This window comes from Strix aluco, chromosome 8 (assembly GCF_031877795.1).
Source record: "Strix aluco isolate bStrAlu1 chromosome 8, bStrAlu1.hap1, whole genome shotgun sequence".
Taxonomy (NCBI): domain Eukaryota; kingdom Metazoa; phylum Chordata; class Aves; order Strigiformes; family Strigidae; genus Strix; species Strix aluco.
The window spans coordinates 19,297,299-19,321,065 of record NC_133938.1 but is presented as its reverse complement, the minus strand read 5'-3'; the positions used below and the strand labels follow the sequence as shown (position 1 = coordinate 19,321,065).

The 23,767-nt window shown below is 39.2% G+C and overlaps 1 protein-coding gene across 2 annotated transcripts; it reads left to right on the top strand.

Moving 5' to 3' along the window:
- Positions 1-626: 626 nt before the first annotated feature.
- DIPK1A (divergent protein kinase domain 1A) lies at positions 627-23,506 on the top strand. 2 transcript variants are annotated; one of them, XM_074832505.1, is made up of 5 exons: positions 627-726; positions 17,876-18,010; positions 18,300-18,407; positions 19,247-19,423; positions 20,702-23,506. In XM_074832505.1, exons 2-5 carry the CDS (start codon positions 17,891-17,893, stop codon positions 21,512-21,514), a joined length of 1,218 nt encoding a protein of 405 aa, XP_074688606.1. In that variant the 5' UTR covers positions 627-726; positions 17,876-17,890; the 3' UTR covers positions 21,515-23,506. The 2 variants fall into 2 exon arrangements, with proteins under 2 accessions (XP_074688606.1, XP_074688605.1); XM_074832504.1 differs by lacking the exon at positions 627-726 and adding an exon at positions 3,913-4,244.
- The last annotated feature ends 261 nt before the right edge of the window (positions 23,507-23,767 follow it).

Here is a 23,767-nt window from a genome sequence, read left to right as displayed (position 1 = left end):
TGGAGTTCCTCAGCCCTCTAACATACAAAGGACTGTAATATATAAAGCTTTCTATTCTGAATTTATGAAGACCTATTTACTCTAAACATGTTATGTTATTAAGACCTATTAACTGTAATGTTTTCTAGTACATTTTGAATTTTAATCAATATACCAGAAAAAATACATTGTGTCTCTCAAAGCAAAGACTTGTACCCGAAATTAATCAGTATCTCTGTTTAATAATAGTTGGATCTAATCTCAGTCAAGAGCTACAAATGAGTCACATACGTTTGTATAATTTATCTGACTGTATTAAAACATGATTTTTGATATAGATATGTTAAATAAGACAAAAGTTTCAGTAGTTACAAACAGCCACTTTACTCTGGCGTAAATCCAAGCTACAGATGAAAGGAATTGGACTGCCTCTAACCTAACTCAGAGGAAGAAAGAATTAGGATTAGTTTTTAGTTCAGATCGTTGATCTAGTTCTTTATATGACAGAAATGGTTGTGCCAACGCAAGGGAGAAGGTAGGCACCAACAGCAAGAGCAAGAGAAGCAGGTGATGCCATCTGCTTCTGCAGCAGGGTGGATTTATGCAAGATTAAAGTGACCATGTAAATACAGCCTTAGAAATGAAACCTGCTGGCTGGAAGAGTCTGTTTCCTCAAACAGATTAATGATTTGTTTATAACAAGTTAAACCTCAAGGGAACCCTTAACAGGCTTTGTCTGCTTTCTGGGTAAGAGATGGCTCCACCTATTCATGCACTAAAAGCATTAGCATTTCTAAGAATTTGAATGTGATAGGAAACAATCTATTAGGATAAAATTAAAGTTAACACCCTGATTAAATCATTGTTCATATCAATTTGCAGAAGGGGAAGGAAATAGAATCTCACTCTGAAGGGAACATGAGGGAAAGTTTAGATGTAATGGTTGGATGTGTCCCAAGATCTTCATTCTCTTCCACAAAGACAGGCCTGAGGAAGTAGCGTCTGTATAAAAACAGACTCCTGGACAGATCTCTGAGCAAGCACCTTGATAGCTGGGTAATACAAAGAGAGAGAAACCTCTACATTTTTGCAGACTTTATTTTAGGAAATGCAGCTGATTTTATTTTAAATCATTGTCATGTTGTATATTGTGTAAATACATTAATTAAAAGTAATTTCAAACCAAGGCAACTGGCAAATACTAAGGCATTCCATTCCTACTGGTGCTGTAATACTTTAAAACTGTGGTACTGTGCAGGATCATAGAATATTTCTTAGGCATATCCAAAGAATAAGAGCACTAATCCAGGAAGCCATGCTAGGCAGACTGGAAGTTGGTAAAGCTGCTGTGAGAAAGAGAAGTCTTGTGATGATTAACATTAGAAGTCTTGTGACTATTAACATTAGCCAGAGGCTCTCTGCATATAATATGATGGTGGGGAGAGTGTGTGAACCCTGAGGATTTCCCATGGAGCCTCTTACAATAGCATTGGAGTTAAATTGGTATATGGGTGCAGCTGCTTAAGAAGCAAGTCCAGCACCATTGCAGTAAGTTAATGTTTAGCTTTTGTTTAATTTTAAAACCTGTATTACTTGCTCAAGTAACACAGACTTTCCTTGAAAAAAATTGGATAAAACTCTTTATTATATTTTTAAAGGTGCACATTATACTGAGTATCTTGAAGAATTCAGATTCTTCTCTGTAGTTTTCCATTCTCCTCATTAGTCTCCTATTTTCATTCATTATATGTCCAGAATTCCTGGATGCTCCAGCACATGTAACCATTCTTAGCTTTTTCTGAGTTATTTTTAGTATGTAATAAGCTCCAGGTTGTCACAGAGCTGAAGGTGAAGGTAAGAAGGTATTATAAAACCGTATTTACCTTTGACAGTGTGAGTGACAAACACTGCACTTGTATAATCAGCAGTTGATTTCTATCTTATACACAACCCCTGCATCACTAGAATAACAACACTCAATGTTGATATAGCTGGATAGGAAACTTAAATATTAACAGGTAGCAATAAATCAGCATAACTCTTACTGCTTGGGCATTAAGATACCAAAGTTTTGACACTGGCATACAAAAATGGACAATGTGTGGATAATGTGCAGAATGGAAAGGCATGTGTGAATGGGAAGCTGTACAGTAAATAATGTATCGGTATGATTTATATTCTACCTCTGCTGCTTTCCTGCATCTGCCCTCTGGTCTTTAGAATATTCCTTTGATTTTGCACATCCACTGAATGCCAAGTCAGCGCACATTACACTTTTCTGTTACTGTTCTGGCTTACGTGGCCTAGCTTTTCATGGGAGTTGCCTGTACTGAGGCTTAGCTGGAAGTTCTGTGTTTAACAGGTAGCTGAAAAAGGCTGAAATGGCCTTACGTTTTAGCGTTTAGCAAAGCCTGGGCACAAAGAGTACTTGAAGAAGAACTAAACACTTCAGTGCTGGAATAAAGCACCTGCTCTCACAGATGACGAAGATCTCATGTACTAAGTGAAAAACATATCCCCTAATGAACATATGCCAGGAACTGTTTGGATCCAGACGTAACAGGAATGAAACATTTAGATCCTTGCCAGCCATATGGGAGACCCACATTTCACGATTACTCCTAGCCTGTCATTCCAAGGGTTGGCATAGAGCACTGGATGAAGTAACGGCTTGAGATTATTCAGCAAAACATTTGAATGTTTGCTCTGTGGTCTCCTCTTCTGTTGCCTTTCCGTTGCATGCCCGTAATCTAGCTGAATTTGTGCAAACCACTGAACTGTAGAGGGAGGTGATGCAGAAAGCACGGCCATCTGGGCCTGCCTGAATAGGAAGAGAAGAAAACACCCTTACTGTGAGAGTCTCTGGCTGTTATTAAAGCCAGAATTGCTTTTACAGGAGTGCCAAATCTTACTAATTAATTTTCAGATTTATACTTCAGAGTGACTCTGGCAGTGATTATATTATTCAAAAAGCAGTCACAGACTGTTCTTGAATCTTAAAGCACAAGTCTTTTTAAATTCTGCAGAGTTTTAATACTTTGTGAGTTCCTAACATTTGGTTTCCAGATACACATCTTTCCTTAGGAGCAAGCCCTGCCAAAAAAAGGTAACTTATTCTTAAAGTAGTATTTTTGTGACCTGTCCTTTCATCAAAGCAGCCTTTGGTAAGCATACTGAACACCAAAAGCCATAACATGCTATGTTCATCTCCTCATTATTTTTATCCCCACACTGTGGCATAATCTTTTTGCCCAAAGTCTTACAGCCAAAGAGCATCTGAACAAGAGACTCTGAGCATCTGACTTTGACTCTGCTAAACACATTGCGTTAAAAGAAGTCACAATCGGGTCATAAACACAAGAAGGCAGAACAAAAATCAAACTTCACGTAAGAAGGGGTGATTTTACTTGAAGTTAGCAGCGTTCCCACTAATTTCAACTGGACTGGGACTTCTCACAGTGCATGAAGCATTGAGAGATCCTCTGGTGAAGGAGCAATTGATAACTCTTTCCCTGCTTCGTGAGACTGATGTCTCTAATCTGTGTTAATTAGGACCCAGGCAAACGCTCCCTTCTTATTTTGGAGGAAATACTCTTATTTTAAATACTGTAACAGGCCTGCAGCTGGTTTTAATACCCTGTCCAGTAAATGATGGGAGCCTGTTCGCAATCAGTGAGACACATTATTTATTAACTGACTTATTCATAATTGTCCCCAGACAGCCCAAGCACTTTCTGGCAGGCATGAGCGCCAAGGGGAACTCGGGGGTGGCTCTCGGCAAGACGAGCCCCGCTCCTGCCCCCCATGGCCCGGGAGCGGGACAAGGGACAGGGACAGGGACAGCCCCTCCGACTCGACGCGGCTGAGGGGGGAGAGGGCGGGGCGAGAGGAGGCCCGCCCTCTCCCCCCTCAGCCCCGCCTCTCTCCCTCACAGCTGCTGCGGTTCTTCCCTTCAAGCAGAGGGCGGCGGGGCGAGCGGGTTTCCGCGGCGGCGGGGGCGGCAGTTGCCCGCCCTTTTTCCTCGCTGACAGCTGCTGCCGCTCGGTAGCCGCCGGTGCCTGAGGGAAGGCGGTCGCCGCGCTCACTCCCTCTTCCCTCGCCACCGCGCCTGTGCCGAGCCGAGCCGGCAGCGCGGCTGCAGCGGCAGGCGGGGAAGCGCTCCTCACCGCTCCGCCTCCGATCGCCGCCCGCTGCGGGGATGTGTGATTGCTATGGCGAGGCGGCTCTTCCCGGGGGCCTGGCTCAGGAAACCCCAGTACGCGCAGGTAGGCCGGCAGCGGGCCGCCCCCCGCGGCGGGCGGGTCGGGGCGGGCAGGCCGGTGCCGGCACCCTTCCCTGCCCGCTCTCCACCATCGCTCCCCGCCCCCCCGCCTCAAAGTTACCTCAGGAGCGGGCGCCCCCCGCAGGGCTCGGCGCTTCCCCGGCCCGGCGCGGGTGCGGCCGTCGTTCTCTCCCGCCGGCGCCTGGCGGCGGCCGGGGTTTGACTGCGCCGCGCTGCCGCTCGGCGGCTCGGCCGACGGGAGGTCGCGGCGCCGGGGCTGAGGCGCTAGCCGCGGCCGGCGAGCCCCTTGGCGGCGGGTCCTGGGGCACGGGAGCAGGTGGCGGGCGGTCTCGGGGGGCCGCGGTGCCTGCCGCCGCCCCTGCCGCCGGGCGGATCGGGCCTCTCTTGCTGCCGCCGGGGTGCAGCGAGCTCCGCGGAGCGCCCTCCCCGAGCGGCCCGCGCTGCTCGTCGGCAGGACCTGTTACGCGGCCGCCTGCCAGCCCGCTCCCTCGGGCTCATAAGAGATTTTTCGGTTGGGCAGCTGCACCCGCGGCATTGCCAGGGCCCGGAGGAACCTCATGCCTCTCTCCGGATGCCCCTCCTTTACACCTATCGCCGGTGCTGTGGACATCCATCCCATCAGAGGTTGGACTAGGCTTGCATAAGCAGACTCATTTTTTCGCGTGTCCGAAAGGAATTAATGTCGGGCGGTTTTCTTTTGCTGTCCGGTAGTTCGCTGCTCCGCGCATTTGTGTATGCGTTCATAGACACACTTTTGTATTTACGTATACAGGGGCACGTTTGTATTCCTTAAGCCATCTGTGTAAGGATGTTTTGGTTGAAAGTGCTGTGGCTCTCACGTAGCAGGAAGTTCTACTGTGAAATGTTGGTCAGTTATGACCTTGTGGTTAGTTGAGGGTTATTCTCTGGGATTCCTTTTTATCTGTTGCATTATATTTTAATTAAGTTGTAACTAAAACAAGCATTTGTTGAGTTGGAGGGGGTAAATACTGTGTTTACTTTTCTCATATTCTACTTACATGTTTGTCATCTGTTGTTATGAAATGCATTGGATCATTGGATTAAAGAATGTAAACTTCATCCTGATTCATTTTAAATTCTGAATGTTTTAATTCCTCCTCATCTGGAACTTTTCTGATCTTATTCTGTTTTTGAAAGTACCCGGAATGGGATGTAACACTGAAGAAGTGTACAGATATGGGTATAATCTTACCTCCTTTAGTACTTGTTTTATAGTATGTGTCTGCAAATCTGGGTCAGTATCACTTGATTTTTAGACCAGAAAAGATTACTCTCAATCTATTTACTGATGTAGACACTTGTACAGCATTTGGATTCCCATAGGAGAAAGCCTCTGATACAAATAAAATTAATTCATAATTTATATGCTACCTTTTAAATTAGGATTTTCCAAACTGTTTGCCTCCCTTGCCTTGATAAGTCTCTGTGATCATTATATGGTGATGTCTGGTAAAATTTTTCTCCATTTTTCTCAACATTTATTTTAAGGCCTTTCAAGCAAAATATGTTATTTTTAAAATCTGAGAAAGAGGAAGACAGCAAGATCGTTTATTAGAAAAACCAAGGAAGTTAAATATTTGTTTCTATTGCAGATTAAAAAAAAAATCTATGGCTCTGCTTTCATATACTGGAAGCTGCATTTGAATATTCTACAGATTTGTTTTAGATCTAATAGCGGCTTTGTGAACATTAACATTTTTCTGTTCTAGACAGTGAATGATTGTTGATATTTGCATCTATAGAATGGCAGCAAGCTATCAATATATTGGCTTTTCTTGTCACTGTGTATTACTGTTGGTACATGACAAATGTAGTCAATGTAGACAAATGTAGTTAAAACTATACTAATGGCTGAGTGCTTTACTGAGATTTGTCTCTGAAGAAGCCAACGCTTTCTAAGTAAATGCTAGACTTTAACTCACTGAGATGTAGCTACAAACCAGATGGGAAGATTTGTATAGTATTTCTATGCAATATTTCAAGTATCACACCAGGGAAGATGATTGTACGATGGGAGGTATTACTGAGTGACTTCCAGATTTTGTTGACTGGTGTTCTAGTCTCAAACTGTGTTGTGAGGTGAGTTGATAGAACATGAGTTTCTGGGAGACAGAACTTGCTCTAGCTTTCCAGCTGTAATAGGAACAGGATGCTATCAGTTGGTTTGTAACTGATACTCTACGGCAAATGTTCTATTGTTATTATTTGACATTTTCTTTAGCTTTTATACACCTTGCTAGATCCACATGTAATCAGTTAATGATCTTTCTGGCTAAGAAGGATGTGCTGTCAAGTGTCAGCTCATGTAAAAGAAGGGTGAACAAAATTTTCCCCTTGCTTAGACTGAAAATCATATAATAATAGTAAAACAAAATCACAAAAAAATCCCTCAAATGTGACAAACTTTTAAATGCTACTACCAAAAAGAAATCTAATTGTATTTATGGGATCTTACAGTTGGGTGATTAACACGGTTGGGAATTTATGTTTTACAGGGAGAGGTTAGTATCCCAAATTTGGGAGACAGTGTCCTGAAGTTGTTTCTGATAGCTGTAGTTAGCAATTATATCATAAGGTTGAAGGCAAGCCAGCAGGATTGCACATGATAGTAATCATGTAAAGAACACTTGCATGCTTAGTTTTCTGGCCTCTAGAGGTTCTGGACCAAGTTTACAGACTCTTTAGAGATGTCCCATGGACTTCAGTAATGTGCGAGAGACTGTCTGAAGGATCAAAAAATAAACAAGTATTAAAGCTCTATGTAACAGAAATTTCCTGTATCTTCTCTTTCCTCCAAGATTTTAATCCTTTTTTTTTTTTTTTTTTTTTTTTTTTTTTTTGCTTAACCTTTTAAGAAGAAGTGTCCTGTGTTCCATCTTGGTCATTATTTTATTTCAAAAGGGATCTTGAACTTTGTACCCTGAGTAATCAAACTGAGTAAACAAATAATTCAGGACTGTAGCATAATCTTAAGCATCCACTGTCTGCTCTTCAAGATGTGTGTCCAGTACATGGCATCCCAGACAAGGTATCTTGGCCAATATTCTCAGATGTAATGTAAGCCTACTTGAAATGCATCCTATGATCCATAAACCAACCTGAACAGAGAATAAAGCAGGACTTCTATGACATGATCAGCCTACAAGTTTTCTGTTCTTTCCTATTGCTAGTATGTAAAACAAATGGAGTGAGCAACTCAGATTTGGGGAAGATTAGTGCACTATGGTTATGTGGAATGCTTTGCAGAATTAAGCTCTCTGTACTGTTAAACAAAGAAACAGTTTCATACGCTTTAACCATAAAAATGTTTTAAATAAAAAGTAAACTTACAAAAAAACTGGCAAGTTATGTTGCATTTTGATCTGCTACTCTCCATATGCTTTGGAGTGCATCCAGGCTTGAGTTTTGCCAGAAGTGGTTTTCCAGTTCTGTTCCAGGGGATGAATGTCTAATTATTATTCAATGCACATGACTTAGTAGAATATACAAGTGATGGAAGGAGTTGACTCTGTAATATCCTTTTAAGCATTACAAGTGCTGTCCTTCATTCTTGTGTTCACTGGCTCATATTTAAAAGTCTTGATGGAAGAGTGGAGCAGAAAAGAGAAATTGTCTCCTAGTTTTGAACACTTCTGATAATTTTGGAACTCTCAGTCCTTCTGTTGCCCTGAATGAATATGTTGTTATTAAAAGTTTCCTAGCAGTTGGTCAGAATTCCAAATGAAGTCTGTTTATATGTATTGTTCCCTAACATTTGCCTGGGACTTCTTGCTCAGAAACGTGTTCAGATGATCTGCATAGCGTATGTGGAGTAAGTCTGCTGTAGTCGGGGTGCATTAGTGCACAGGCAACCCAGCCAGGCTCAGCAAATCCGTGTCCCTGCTGCATTAGTACAGCCCATGCACAACAGTTCTGACGCTTCCTACATGAAGTGGTCTAAGTGTGCCTATACTCAGACTGATTCTGGGGAGGATATGGGAATTTGGTAAGGGGAATGTATGGGAAGAAACCAAATAATGATTGGGACTTCTGCTGAGTGTGATAAGGAAGTCCTTATTAGAAAAGTAATTCCCTTGGAATCAAAGAGAGTGGAACCTTGTGGTCTTCTGTAAGCAGATGTATGTACTTGTCCATGCTTTAAACTGGCAGGACTTTGAGTCTTTTGCAAGTCAAAAGCTACACGACTGCATTGGCACAGTTGCTGAGCCCAGAATAAATCTAGCTCCTCAGGAACTCCCTGCCAAGTGTATGATGTAGTCAGATGGCATTTGGGGAGGATTTTCTGTCCCAAACACATTCTCTTTCTGCCTGAGAAGGAGGATAAATTTGGATAAACCCATATATACAGTATCTTTTCCTTCACTATGAATATGGTCAATATTCTGCAGTGGTCCTGAGGCCTGCAGACCACTGCTGGTCTCTGAGGTTGTACTAAATGGTATGCATTTAACACAAAATTGCATTAAATAGTGCTTTGGTTTAAAGTTTAGTATTATAAAGGTTCATGGAAGGAGTCAGCAAGAAACTTCAAGAAATGAAGAAGGCTCATTGTCCCAGAAGCTTTGGTTCCCAAGCAATTTTTACACATGAAACAACTTTGCCTAAAATTGTCAGATTTATTTCTATTGATCTTTCTCAAATTTTACCAGTAGTTTGGTGTGCTATATTATTTATGTTCTACAATATTAGGGTTATTAGAAATAGTAAAAAAAACCCCCACAAACCAACAAAACTTGTCTCTAAAGGAAACCACTGTATCTTACCTTTCAAAAAGGTATAGCACTTACTTTGTATAATTCCTGATTCATAGAATCTTTTTCTTATGTATGTGTGGAGAAATACTGAAGAAAGTTAGTTTCTTAGAATTTTCATTAATCCTATTAATAGAAGACATTTTGTAGAGAAGAGTCTTGTGACAGGCTTTAGGAAGACCATTGTCAGAGTTGTCTGTAAAAATGAGGATGTGATACAATAGTTCTCCCTCTAGGTGTTCTGCAGTATTTTGTTAAGGACTGGGTAATTAAGTAGTTCTGAAAGATTCACTTCTAAAATCAAAAATCAAATTGGAAAAAAGCAAATACTTTTTTTATCTTTCCTATTCAAACTCTGTCCCAAGCATCTTGTTCTCTGCAGATTTATTTTCCAGACTGACTGCAGCTGTGGAACAATAATCCTTCATATATTTGCATTTAGTATCTGTAAATTACATTTGTGACCTTCTTGTGGTTGCTTGTTCATAGTAATCTGCAACCTATGTTTTCTTTAGAGTTTTATGAGCTTCTGTCTCACACAGATGTTGCCTGAATCACTGAAAACTGCCTGCCATGTTTGGTATCCTTTTTTGTTTGTGGATAGAATTTCACATAATAAAAGAAGTTCTCATGTTACTTTGGATCTTTGAAAGTGTATGTGATGGAGTTAGAGATCCAGATTTAGCTGCTGGTATGTTGAAGTAAACATACCCAGAAACTCTGTACTGATGCAGTTTTTGTCATGGATTGTTTTTATGCGTGGTGTGGGTATTAAAATGTGGAATATATTTTAAATTGTGATCATTTCTGGCAAATCATACTTCTCTTTGGAGAAATTGAAAATTGCATTTAAGAGAAAGCACTTAAAATTGCCAGAAGGCTTGGTGCTTGTCAGAAGAAAGGAGATTTCTTGCTATAGCTTCTGCCTTGATTTGATTACTTAGTTTTGGGGCAATATCCGTTTTATAGCCAAAAAAAAATATTTCCCCTTACATTCCTTGTCTCCCAACTTGGATAACAGAACTTGAAGGAAATACTTGTAATGCTATTAGGAAGGAAATACTTGGAATGCTATGTAGGATGCAATATGGGGTTGGGGACTTGGACCATATGAGTATGTCCCCTATACTCTTCCCCGAAGAAGCTAAGTAAATCTAACATTTAACCTTTATCAGCATCATTGTAAGTATTTTTGTTCATGCATGTGTTTCTTCGGCACAGATTTTTAGCATGGTTGAGATGTAAGTTAGGTTCTTTTATATTACAAGAATAGCTATTCTGGAATTGGTTTGCCTATAGATACAAGTCTTGAAGAGTGGAAAAAGTAGGAAATGCTATAATCAAAAATACTTTCTGTTAACTTGATTCCCCCCCCCCGATTTGCATAGTTGGTCCTGCCCTTGTGTTGCAGCCTGCCCTTTTGTGCCTAAAAGGAGAAAGCTGTGAACTTAAATGTTTTAAATTAATTAAAATATGCTGTTTAGGTTGGAAACACTTTTTAAGCTTATTTTTAACTGGTGCTTTTATTTACTTTCTGACAGAAATAGGACCTAGACTTATCTGAACAATGAGACTTATGGAGAAAGGGTTTCCTACAAGAGTGTGCAGGGGGTATGTCAGGGTATGAGATGACTTCTGGTAGGATTCAAAAAAGTTAATTTGAAGAAACATAATTAAACTTCATAAATGAAAGACACTTGAAAATTAAAGTACATGAGATGATAGAGAAGGCACCCAGCTTTGCTACTGAATTCTTAAATTATGATGTTTGTACTATAGTACTGTTTACTAAAAACCAAAAAAACCCCAAAAAAACTCCCGAAAAACCCAAACACACCAACTCATTTCTGAAGAAAGCGTTTATGTGTAGGAATGTCATCTGTCAGCTTTTTCAGCTGAGGTAGTCCAAGTGCTGGATGGAGGATAGGAGACTACCATTCTTTTTTACTCTATAGTGTATCTTGGCAGCTCTAGGCTGAGTAAAGAACATGGGAGGTTGGGTAGGAAGGAAGAGGACTTACCTGAAACTACAAACAAGATTCTTTTTTTTGGCAGGAAAACTAGGCAGAATACCCCAAGTTGTTTAAAACCATACATCCTTTTCAGATTGGATGCTCAGGAGTTTTGTTGCTGGAGTTGTGTGTGTGTGTGATGGTTGTGTTTGAGGTTTATTTATTTTACGAAATACGTGATGAAACTTCATCTGAGATTAGGTTCTCGACACTACACTGGTAGTATATATTTAGAGGGAAAATAAAATTTTTGAAGTTAGCTTTGTGACAGTGTGCACACAAGAAGTTAAGCGTGGTTTGAGTCAGCCTTTGCCAGTGCAGTCATTCTCATTTCAGCCTGGCACATCTTAATTGTACTTAGTAAGGGGGCTAACAGCTGAGCTGGGTGGAGTTTTGCTGGGGTAGTCCAAGACGCTCATCTGACCCCATGCTCTGTTAGTTTAGTATACATACAGCTAAAGGGGCAGAGTGAGCATGTGCCCGTACCTTAGCTACTCCAGCTCATTATTAGTTTGACTACTGGAAACTTCCAGTGAAAAAGTTTTTTCATTAAGATGATGATTATTAGAGCACGACACCTAACTTAGCTTCTGCAGACTCTATGTGGTTTGACAGAGGATTTGGGCAAGTGAGTAGAAGTGGGAATAATGGGCAGCTGTTTGCTCAGTTGACCAGAAGTCAATCTGATAAAAAGACGAGTACAGAAAACTAATGAACATGCCTTCATTGCATAGTTATCACTAACTGAATATGATCTGATTTTATCAAAATACCATGCTTTAATTACAAATAGTTTTCACACAGCTCTTCAGATGCTGCTGTATCTCATTGTGCTTGCAAAGGCAAAGAAGGTCATTCTTTTGTTCTTTCTGTTTGATGCTGTATCTAGTATACAGAAATGTTAGGGCAAAGTAAAAATAGATGAATGACTCACCTAGTTAGATAATTTCAGGAACTGTACTACAGAACACTCATTGGTATTATTACCTATGTTGAAACCAGCAAAAAACATTAAACTCTAGATTATGAAACCATGGGTTTTTAGGTGGTATAAGAACAAATAAATAGAAGTAAATTATTACAGAAGACGTTGAACCTGCATGACTATACTATATTAGTATTATTTGTAAATGCTAAAACTATTATGTATCATCTGTCCTTCAACCAACAGAAAGTATGAAGGGAGCAAAAAAAAAAAACCAACACGCTGTGTTCTCTAGATGGACTGAGAAAAATCTGGTTGTATGCTCACAACTGATCCAGATCAGGTGATCACTCAATCTGTACCTTAAATGTTTTTTATCTACTGGTTTGTTTCACCTTTCAGTTCAAAGCTGTGTTTCAGGAGACCTCTGCTGGAGGCTGCCTCAGGGCTGGTAACCTGGTCTTCTGGGGACAGATCTGCTGAGGAATAGTAGATCGCTCTGGTTTTGTTCTGGTTTATTTTGTGTAGTGTAGGTGTAAGATTTAAACTATGCAAAGAATCCATCTGACCTGCTTACAGCTTTCCTTTGGTTCTGGAAGTGGGAAGAGGGAGAGAAATGCTCTCCTAGTGCTTTGCCATACTACCTCTGATGACTTCCCAGAGCTGTGAAAGAAGGATGCTCGTGGATGATAAGCATGTTTAGTACATGGGCAGTAGTTCAGGACAAGGATTCTGAAGTAGGAAAATTGTGCTAGAGAAGCTGAAGAAGTGGATGAGACACTGAGTAGTGCTGGAAACTTACTTGAGAATGGAAGACAGATAGTGGAGGAAGACAAGAACTGAGGCCAGTGTTGCAGAATTAGATGGAAATAGACTGGAAATAACTGGAAGAAAAAGAATAGCAGGTAAGAGTGGTTCAAGAGGGGGACACTAAGACTGGCTAAGCAAACAGTTTGAGATGGGTACTGGATAGAAAAAAAACCTAGTAAGTGAAAATTGTAAATGACTGAATACAGAAAATGGTCTGGAAGAAAGAATAGATGAGGCTAAGTCCACCTGAGCTTGAACTAAGATTTCAGTTTTGTTCGGGGGGGGGCTGGTGGTGGGGGAAGTATTTCTGAACCCTTTGGTAAAGTATCAGTTCTCACTTTTGCAGGTTCACATGAATGATGACTTCTGCTTTACATCAGTCTGTTCAAGTAGTGTGGTTTGCAAGAAAGCTTGGGATTCTTCATGTTGTAAGCATGTAGGTGTGATATTTTGTCTTTCTTTTTAAGCTAGAAAATTGCCCCAATAGTCTTGCAGTTCTGTCATTTTAGTAGTGTTCTTTCAATGGGAAGGGCTTATATATAATATTTCTTTTTTTGATGCTACCCAGCCCCTTGTTGTCAGTTTTGTTTTCTTGGCCATTCTGTCCTCCCTACCCCCAGCTTCCTCATACGTTTTCTAAGCTGTTTCTAAATGTGCTCTAAACCACACAGCGTTATTGTCAGTTTCCGTTTGTACTTCATCCACTTTATATCCATATTGTGGATACCATGCTTTAGAGGAAATTACATGTTACTCCAACTAAGGTCTTTGTGGCTCTGAGAAAAATAGCAGAAATTATTCCTGTCTTACAACATTCTCAATAAAATATCATAAAAGAACTGATTGAAGGAACTATCTGGTCAAGATAGATCGCCAGAATAAAAGCAGTTAGTTGTATCTATCTCTTTTTGAACTAGGTAGTTTTAAGATCAAGTCATGTGAGTGTGTGTGAAGGAATAGGGAGGCACAGCTGAGGCATGTGGCAGGGCTGCAGCTGTGTGGACTGGAATCACCTTTGGGTGTTTTGGAACTGATCTTTCTTGACCTTTCAAGAGGAAAGGGTGTAATGCAGGCTGATAGTCATAATTTTAAAAGTACTCATAAATTATTGTAATCTTTCTAGTTAAAAAAGCTGACATATTTACATCTTCTGCAATTTAGTGTTTTCCCTCCATTTTAAAGCTAGGTAATATTGTTCATCCTGTTGCCATCTTCTGGAACCCGCTTGCTCCTCCCCTCCCAGGTCTCCCTCCATAAGCTTTTCAAGCTTTCAGCTCGTGGCTGAGAGTTCACTCTGAAGCAGTAGCAGGTTTTCAGTTTTATTTTTCTTAGCTTAACTCTTGATTGTTCACAGTAAAACATTTGCTTAGTTTCATAAAAGTTGAAAAACAGTTTGGAATTTTTAATCAGTTGTGGAGCTAGCTGTCCTGGAAACAGAAATCCTCTGCTTAAACATAGATCAGATACAAATTTATTTATCTGTTTAACACTGACCCCTTGCTGACCTTAACCCTGATTTGGAGGGACCAAGGGTATAAGCCATTTCAAGCTCCTGGTTACAGAAAATTCGCTTCTCTTAGGTGTGTCTGTTAGAGACTTCTAGCAGTGAAATAATGATGCATATGATGAGCTTTCAGTCACCAGCATTTAAGGAAGTTTTATTTTGAAGAAAATGTGATATGAACCAAGTTGTGCTGATGCAACTATTTGCAGGCTTGTTCTGTGAATCAAGTCAACTCCCTAATTTCACTTGTGGTATATTCTCACAAACAGTTCTTTGGGTGTAATTACAACAAAAATAGGCTTCAGTATAGAGATGCGAAGAAGCAGGGGCAAAGCAATTTGTACCATACTGAACAATTTGTGTAGTGAAATTGCGGTCTAAGCAAGTCCAAAGATGTGATTGTTCTGTTTTGGTTCTGATTTTCAAAAGCAGAAAAAGTTAGAATATGACACTGAGTTTTTGACTATAATTACTTACTTATCAGTGAAGTGGCTGTGGCTATATGACCAGATCATCTTGTGATATTTCAGCTGAAGTACAGAAAATTATATCTTAGTATATTAAAGAAAATAGAAATCACTTTCTTAACTCTCCAGATGCTGGGATGTAACTACAATATTTACTCAAAGGCAGAGGAACTGGTCTTGAAACAAGGAAAGAAGTTTTGAGATGATGAAGTGGACAAGTGTGTGTATATGATCCTATGGAAAGGAAACCTCCACTTTCAACTCAAGCCTCTTGTGTTAGACTTGTATACAAGCATGTTACAACTCATTTACTTCAGTAAAGTGTCTGAAGTTTGAGCTTGTTCCCAAATAAACTAGTGATGCTCCTGATTTTTTTACTGAAACTTTGAATTCTTGTGCTGAGCAAGCTGAAGAATGTGCAGATTTGAATAAGCTTCAGTAGATCATGTAAAGACAGCATCAAAACATTCTTGTAGTACTGTAGAAGGAGACAAATATGAGCCTGTGGCTAGAGTAGTGGACTGTGACTTCGGAGATGTAGATTTAAGTATGAGTCATTACCTGTGAGGCCTTGGGTGGGTTGATCTGCTTCTGCTCAGAAGTGTTCACCCATTTTGTATCTAGATTTACATTCTTACGGAGATTTTGGATAAGCTTGTTAGCATCTTGGAACCACAGACCCTTTTTGATTTGGAATTTCATGGTACTATGTATTTTGAAGGGACATAAAGCATCATGAGAAATATTTACACTAGAACTGTTTAAAGGCCATACCAGCATGCTCCTGCATTTTGTATAACTTGTTGGGTTAACTTCTTGCATTATTCAGTTTGGGCTTTTGGGGGGCGGGCGGGAATTAAGATTTCTTTAGACTGAGGCCTTTCACTTTGGCAGCATTGTATTTTAGGGTTGTTTGGGCATAAGGGGTGTCTACCCACTTCTCTTAGACTGAGAGCCTCCTGGCTATATTTTTTCTCATAGAATGAGACACATGAAATTTGGGACTGCTCTTTTACATTTGAAAGTGTTAAAACACCTTGCGTGCAACTTCCTCTTGATTCACAATTACTTGTTTATTTTTAAAAATTGCTATGCTATAAAATGCAATGGTGATAGAATATAGAATTAAGAGATGAGCCATATAGCATCATCTTTCCTAGTAGTTTTTGTGTTGTTTCTTGCATTCCTGCTTCTCTTTGAGACTTGATGTTCCTTACAGAACTCTATGGGGTCAAGATACACTTCCTCTTTAGTCTTTGGATGGAGAGAGTGTCTGTGTGAAAGTACACCCTCAATCACGAGATGAGTTACAGTAGAAGAGTTGGAACCACTCTAGGTTGAGAGTAAGACTCCTGTACCTAGGGATTATACTACTTTTGTTAAGGTTTGAAGTACTCAGTTCTTGTAATAGGTGTTAAACCAAGCTACCATTCAACTGATTAGAACTGCTTCTTTGACCTTACTTCCCTTAAAAATAAATAAATTACATATTTAGGAAGGGAAGTACATCTTTGAAGATCTTTCTATATCTGTGGAAGATTATTTTCCTTAATAACATTATTTTCTTGTAGAATATAAAATACTTAAAAGCTGAAGCCATATATTCAATTTACTGTGATTTGAGATAATTACCGTCAAATTGTAGTAATTTGGAATTATTTCAGTGCTTTTTCTCCCATGCAGATGGAGCCATCTGAAATTAGTGTGTGTGAGATGGGTTAACTTGGTATGTATGTATGTGACAGCAAAACTGCTCATCATTACTACTTTTCTTGGAACCTTTTCCAAACATATGGAATGGTTTCTCTGTGAGGAACAGCTAAGTTAGGACCTGTCAGTCTGGAGGAGAGATGACATGACAGGGAGGTATGTGATGGAGGCTTACAAAATCATGGCAGATGTGGGAGAGAGGGGACAGAAACTGGTAACTCATCTCTTCCAATACATGAACTAGGAGATCTCAGACAAAGCCAATATGAACCAGTTTTAAGCAAAATAAAGTCTAGTACCTAACCTCGGTATAATGAATAGTAGTCCTGTGGAATTAATTCCTAAAGGGTGTTGTGGATGCTAAAAGCTTATGTGGATTTTAAGGGAGTCTGGGTAAGTTCCTGAAGGAGAAAGGGTATAAGATTTACTAAATATAGAAAGTCACATCTGGCTTAGCAAGTTCTTCTAGAGGAAAACGGAATCATGTTTGGGGTGTATAATATATGTTCTCAGTCTTCAGTGGCATCTATTTGTAGCTATTGCTGAAGATCAGGATACTAATAGAAGCGGATCTCGTACTGACCCAATATAGATGCTCTCATGCACTTTCCTTACATCCTGTTGCTAAAGCTGATCACGACTTTCTAATTCTTTTTTAATCCTGATGTGAGTATGAAAATCAAACTGTTAGCACACCAGACTCAGCAGAGGGGGGAAAAAAAAATCAAAATGTGCTGCCTCCCTTGCAAGGCAATTAGCTCTCCCTCAGTTCTTAATTTATAAATACTATTTTCCTCTGTCCCTAGTGGAAAATGTAAATGTGAGGCCACAGAAACAACAGGCAAGTCTTGCATACGGTTATGGGAAAGATCACTGAGGGTGAGGTTAGTACAGAGGAATTTTACCTGTGTAATTAAATGGTGTCATTTCAAGGAAGGAGTGGGGGACTTCAGCATATGGAACCTGTCCCTGACACCCACCCTGCTCATTGTATATCTATCTTGCATATTTATACATTAACACAGATTATTTTTTGACCAGATTCCTGGTCTGTTGCATTTGGTTTACCATGAGTGGAACACAAGTAACTGGTCTTAGAGAAAAATCCAAGTAGTTGAGCTCTGACAGTTTATGGTTTTGATCAGATTGGTTCTTGCAGCCTAGCTTGCCCTATGAGGGTCTGTCACCTTTTCTTCTATTTATTTATATCTTAATTTTTCTTCCACTCATATAAATCAAAGAGACCTCCCCTGTCAGTTTTGCTCACTGAAAGAAGTGAATGTTCATGTAATGCAGTCTGTCTGTTTTATCACTGTGGAAGACAAATTCTTAAAATAGTAAATGAGGTTTGTTTCTATCATTCTGACTACTGCTGAATGAATTACAAATAATATTTTCTCTTTGTGTCCTCTAGGTACGTTTCTCATATATGCGGATGAAGTATCTCTTCATCTCTTGGTTAGTAGTATTTATTGGCAGCTGGGTTATGTATGTTCAGTACTCCACCTACACAGAACTATGCAGAGGACATGACTGTAGGAAAATAATAGTAAGTATATTTAGCATAGCTTTCTTAAGTGTTTTTCTTAAGTGACTAATTTCACAGCCAGTTCAGTCAGTGCCACATGTAAATTATTCAAAATATGATATTCTATCATGTTAAGTAAGATTACATCTTCAATTACAGATAAAACCTGTTACGTTTCTTAACACTGTTTTGGTATAGGGTTATTAAAACTTTTTTTAGATTTTTCTTTCAATAGTCAGGTGTTGAGAGAGATACAGTTGTTGCCCCTGTTCTCTGGCATTTTGTTAAATTTTTTTTCCGTTTGTTTCAGTGTGATAGATACAAGACTGGAGTTATTGATGGGTCAGCATGTAGCAGTCTTTGTGCTAAAGAAACACTGTATTTTGGAAAATGTTTGTCAACAAAGCCCAATAACCAGGTAAGGCTTTACTCATCTAACCTAGTTTTGTTATTTCCTACTGAAATGTCATTGTCTGGAACATGAAGTAGACCTTAGTGTCAGCAAGCTGTACCTGTTCAGTACAGATTATCTCAAACCTGATTTGCTGTGACATGCAGAGCATGTTTATATATATGTATAATATACCTATATAGGTATAATATAAATTATTGATAACAGATTATATATAGTATGCACCTGTATATAATATGCCTGCATATAATATGATATATTATTCCTGTATGTACAGGACTATATTATTATTTTGTAAAACACTGGAGGTTTGAACTCAGCCGGCAGCCAGAGGCCATGTGGCCGGCAGTTCACCTCCCCCTCCCCCCTCTGGTGAAATAGTGGAGGGACAAAAGAGAATTAGTAGGTTGAATAAAAAGAAAGAATTTACTAAATATAACAAGAGAACAACAGTAACAATAGTGAGTCCAAAAAGAAAACAGGTAAAAATGCAGCAGTGGCTTACCGAGTGCGGTGACCGCCCCCCCACAGCAACAACAAGACCCGACCAGCAGACGGCGTGCGTGCAAGCGCCAAGCGAAAACAACCTATGCAACGGTGGTAGTAATGCTAATATACTGTTTCTCAAGCTGTGTTTGTATTTTGACAGTGTAGCGTCTCCTAAGTACCTGGAGTAGTGTATTGTATTTGAGGTTGTTGTTTGAATGTGCTGTGTTCATTGTCTGTACTCAGGACTCAGTTTTCTAACCTGCGTTGCTACTTGAAGCAGTGGCTGGAGTACAGGTGGTCTTTAGATGATGGACTTCTACGGTGTTTTTTACATTTTTCCCTCTTTTCCTGCATAGATGTATTTAGGAATCTGGGGAAATCTGCAAGGTGTCATAAAATGCCAAATGGAAGAAGCTGCTCAACTTGATCTTGGTACTGACCCAGAACCAAGGAAGGAAATTGTCCTATTTGATAAACCAATAAGAGGAACCACTGTTGAGAAATTCAAAGAAATGGTATATGGTCTTTTTAAAGTAAGTATATGCTTATTTATTCTATTTTGACAGGCTTATTTTCCTGCAGCTGGGGAGTATGCCCTATTGTATGAGCCTTGTTCAGTTGCATGTTAGAATAATCAGCACAAAAATAGTTTTTCCCAGAGGTGCTTATCTCAAAGTTTGAAGTAACTGATTATCAGGTTTTTTGCTTGCTTGTTAACAGATGAAAGCTGGTATGCATCTTGCACGTCTACAGCTTTCACTCTGTTTGTACAGAAAATATGGTAAATTTTTTTTTGCTGCTTTTGCAGTTACTGTAACCAAGTACAAAGACTGAAGCACAATTTGAAAACTGTTCATGCTTGGGAAGAGCTATTATGTTAACTGAGCAGCAGGAATCTCTCTCACCGGAAGGACCAGCCATACTTCTCCCAGTTCTTTGTTATATTAATGTGATACTTATTTCTATTGCCTTAATGCTACCCCAGAATTTTCATAATATAGTCACTTCGATGCTGTATCAATACTGATTTTGGGTTTTCTTTCTTAAAATTCTTTTGCTATTGTCATAGCTCCTATGTCTCCAGTGATGGAAGTAATGCTGTTCCAGCTGAGTGAGCATGTGTACACATGTACACACACAACATAATTATGTAAAGCTGGTAACAGTTGTTATGCATTACAGTAGCTTTGTCTCTAAGAATGGGTGAGCAGCAGGTATTTCAGAGTAGTTTTTAAGAGAATTTGGAAAAAAGCGTGTCTGTGCATTGGTGGTAGTCAACAGCAATGGCTTCTTTCTCTGTATTGATACAATGGTGGTGGTTACATCAAATAACAAAATTAAGTATCTTGGTACACTTACCATATGGGATTTGTACCCAGTGTGTCTTTGTACTTTTTATAGTTGGTCAAATGTAGTTGATACTGTAATTTCTGTACACCTGTAAGGTTTAATAATCTGAAAACTAAACCTTATCTAAACATTTCAATTCTACATGAGAGAATATTTAACAAACTACTTGATACGGTTTTTCTAAACACTGATCTGACCACAACCAGTAATTGCGTTTTGAAGTGCAAAGAACACTATTACTTTCAGAAGATCGTATACTTGGTGCCTTTGAAAACAGAACAAAAAGGAAGCTCTTCAGGCATCAGATAGCAAGGTCTGTAACATCTATAACCAAAGAAAACTAGAACATAACATCACCTACCATGCTATCCATAGAACAAGAATAACAGGATGTAGAATGACAGGTGGATTAGTGGTAGTTAATGAAATCATACTTAATCTTTTTCATTTGTTGCTTTTAGGCAAAATTGGGTGAACAAGGAAATCTTTCAGAACTGGTTAATCTCATCCTATCTTTTGCTGATGGAAACAAAGATGGTAGAGTTTCTTTGCCAGAGGCGAAATCTGCATGGGCACTTCTGCAGCTAGATGAGTTTCTGTTAATGGTGATCTTGCAGGATAAAGAACATACTCCCAAGTTGATGGGTTTTTGTGGGGATCTCTATGTGACCGAAAGAGTTGAATATACCTCTCTCTATGGAATCAGCCTTCCATGGATTCTAGAACTTTTCATTCCCTCTGGCTTCAGAAGAAGCATGGACCAATGGTTTACTCCATCATGGCCAAGAAAGGCAAAAATAGCTATAGGGCTTTTAGAATTTGTGGAAGATATTTTCCATGGACCTTATGGAAACTTTCTTATGTGTGATACAAGTGCCAAAAACTTGGGATATAACGATAAATATGATTTGAAAATGATGGACATGAGAAAAATTGTGCCAGAAATGAATTTGAAGGAAATAATTAAAGACCGTCAGTGTGAATCGGATTTGGACTGTATTTATGGTACAGACTGTAGAACTCTATGTGACCAAAGCAAAATGAGATGCACCACAGAAGTAATTCAGCCAAACTTGGCAAAAGCCTGTCAGCTACTTAAAGACTATCTGCTTCGTGGTGCTCCTTCTGATATCCATGAAGAACTAGAAAAACAACTGTACTTGTGTATTGCCCTTAAAGTCACAGCAAATCAGATGGAAATGGAGCATTCTTTAATACTCAATAACTTAAAAACTTTACTGTGGAAGAAAATTTCCCATACAAATGATTCTTAGCTTCTCCACCAGCAGAAGATAATACTGATGCCTGCCACTAGAGGTGGCCTACTGCATTTGTTAAAACCAATCTGCAGCATTTTTTAAAGCTGTTTCTTTATTCGGATTTCATTAATGGCTCTTGCCTTTCAGTCAGTACCTTATGACAGGGCTTCTCAAAGAATGAACATGCCACTGAATGATCGGGCGGAGGCCAGAAGCAATTCTGTGCCAGTGCTGTTACAGAAACAAAAACCCTGCATGCTTGACTGTTCTGTGCACTTTGTCAGGTCTTGGAACAGGATGAAAGTATTCACTGTGCCACCACATCAACTGATGGAACATCTTACAATTCTGTGAAAATCATTGCTCACTTGTGAAATACCTGCAAAAGATTTTTATCCTAAGTAGTTTTATGAAGAACCACCACTACTGCAAATAACGTGTCCGAGTCCAAGCTGCTGTTGTGAATAAACTGAACTGTGAGATTGAAGTTTACTAATACCTTGGCATGGCAGAATTTGCACATTAAAAATTTTTAAACTGTGGAAGATTAGAATTTTATTCTAGAACTGACAGGTTGTATTATGAGACTTAAATCAGATTCTGTTTACACCTTGTTACCTCATGCTTACATCTTGAATGTTTAAGTAGTTCAACACTTTAAGTCCTTAAACAATGAACCCTGTTGGGAGCCAAGAATTTTAGAATGTTATTTCTTAAAATCATGTATATAGTCTAGCAGCAATATCAACATCAGTTTCAAAAACTACATTTTTGTACTTCACTTGAGGTCTTTAACCCAAATTAAGCTGTAGTGAATACTGAGGAGTAAGGAGTTTGTGGACTAAGCTACTGTATGAGAACTGAAGTTAGTTCATTTTTAAAAATACTGATAGCAGAAATGTCCTAACAGTTAAAAAAGGAAGCTTGCATAGTGTAGGAATCTACTGTACAACATGCGAAACAAGTAATAACTGTCTAAAGTCTTGACTTTTCACTCTCTGTCCAAATTCAGCTAGACTTGTATATAAATCCTCTTAACTATTGCAGGAGATATGTAAGACAGAACTAGACCTAACTGTAGGGCAGAAGCTGGATTGTTTGAGTGTGGAATATTGCTTAAATAGGAGCCTATGAGATAGTAACAGCTAGGACCAAGGTGGAACATAAGTTGAGCTGTAGTGCGTTACTATTCTTTATTTTCTAGTAGTGTCTATGAGTCACTGTTAAGTCTCAAGTGCAGAGTAAATAAACACCATCTGATCCTGGCACTCAATGTGGCATGACCACTGTACCACCTGTGATATACATCCCTGTTGTGTCTCAGGTTTACATCTGTGTTCACAATTATGTAGAACTGGATGTCCATAAAACATCTTAATACTGTGCTCAATACTTACCTGTTAATGTTTAATTTATAAATGCTTTAGGTGTGAAGTAGCTCAATCCTTAATTATTTGAATGGCTGTCATCCATGTACTTCTAAATCCTGGCCCCATAACTTATTTTCAGCATAAGAAGGACAAGCTATATTTAAATATGTGAAAGGCTGTTAATTGCTTTAGGTATCCTGTATTAAATGCATTCCTTGAATGGATTCCAGGTCCATTAATTCCCATGGATTCCATCAAGTCCCTGTTCCCTATCCTGTGTAATAGTATGCAGCCTGGGTTAAGGATGTACTGTTTTGTAAACAGCAGCTTTTCAGTTTAAGAATTACTATGCTAATCATTGTCTCTAACTTGATAATGTCCTTCAACCATGAGCTCAGAAAGTATTTATATCCAGCAATGCACTCAAGTGTAAAGTGGTCATGTTCTTGGTGGAAAAAAAAAATCTGACTGTAATTGCTAGTAGGTTTTGGGCAGATTATTGAATCTAAAGTGTTGGGTATTTTAAACTGGAAAACATGTTTAATAGTACGGTTTGATGTACGGAACATTCATTTTTATTGCTGTTGCATCAAGTTGGAGTTTTCAGTGGAAAAAATACACTTTTGTTTACAATAAATCAGGCCTCCTTCTTTCAATAGCAGTACTTACCATCTATTAGTGTCTTAGAGCAAAACATTCCTTCATGTAGCCTATTTGACTCATGTTTTAACTCTGCAAGCAGCTTCAATAAGTCTAATGGGAAACAAGTAAGAAGTGCCTATAAAATGGAGATGTAGGAGAAAGTAAGGGATAGAAGCAAGTCCAGGCCTCTGTAACTAAGCACATATATGCAACTTAAAAGTGAATTCTCTTGTCTAATCATTAAATAATGTGAAGT

Coding starts and splice junctions, on each gene's coding strand:
- DIPK1A (XM_074832504.1), top strand. CDS start 4,191: ATGGCGAGGCGGCTCTTCCCGGGGGCCTGGCTCAGGAAACCCCAGTAC. Junction 4,245..17,875: donor GGAAACCCCAGTACGCGCAG/GTAGGCCGGCAG, acceptor TGTGTCCTCTAG/GTACGTTTCTCATATATGCG. Junction 18,408..19,246: donor CAACAAAGCCCAATAACCAG/GTAAGGCTTTAC, acceptor TTTCCTGCATAG/ATGTATTTAGGAATCTGGGG.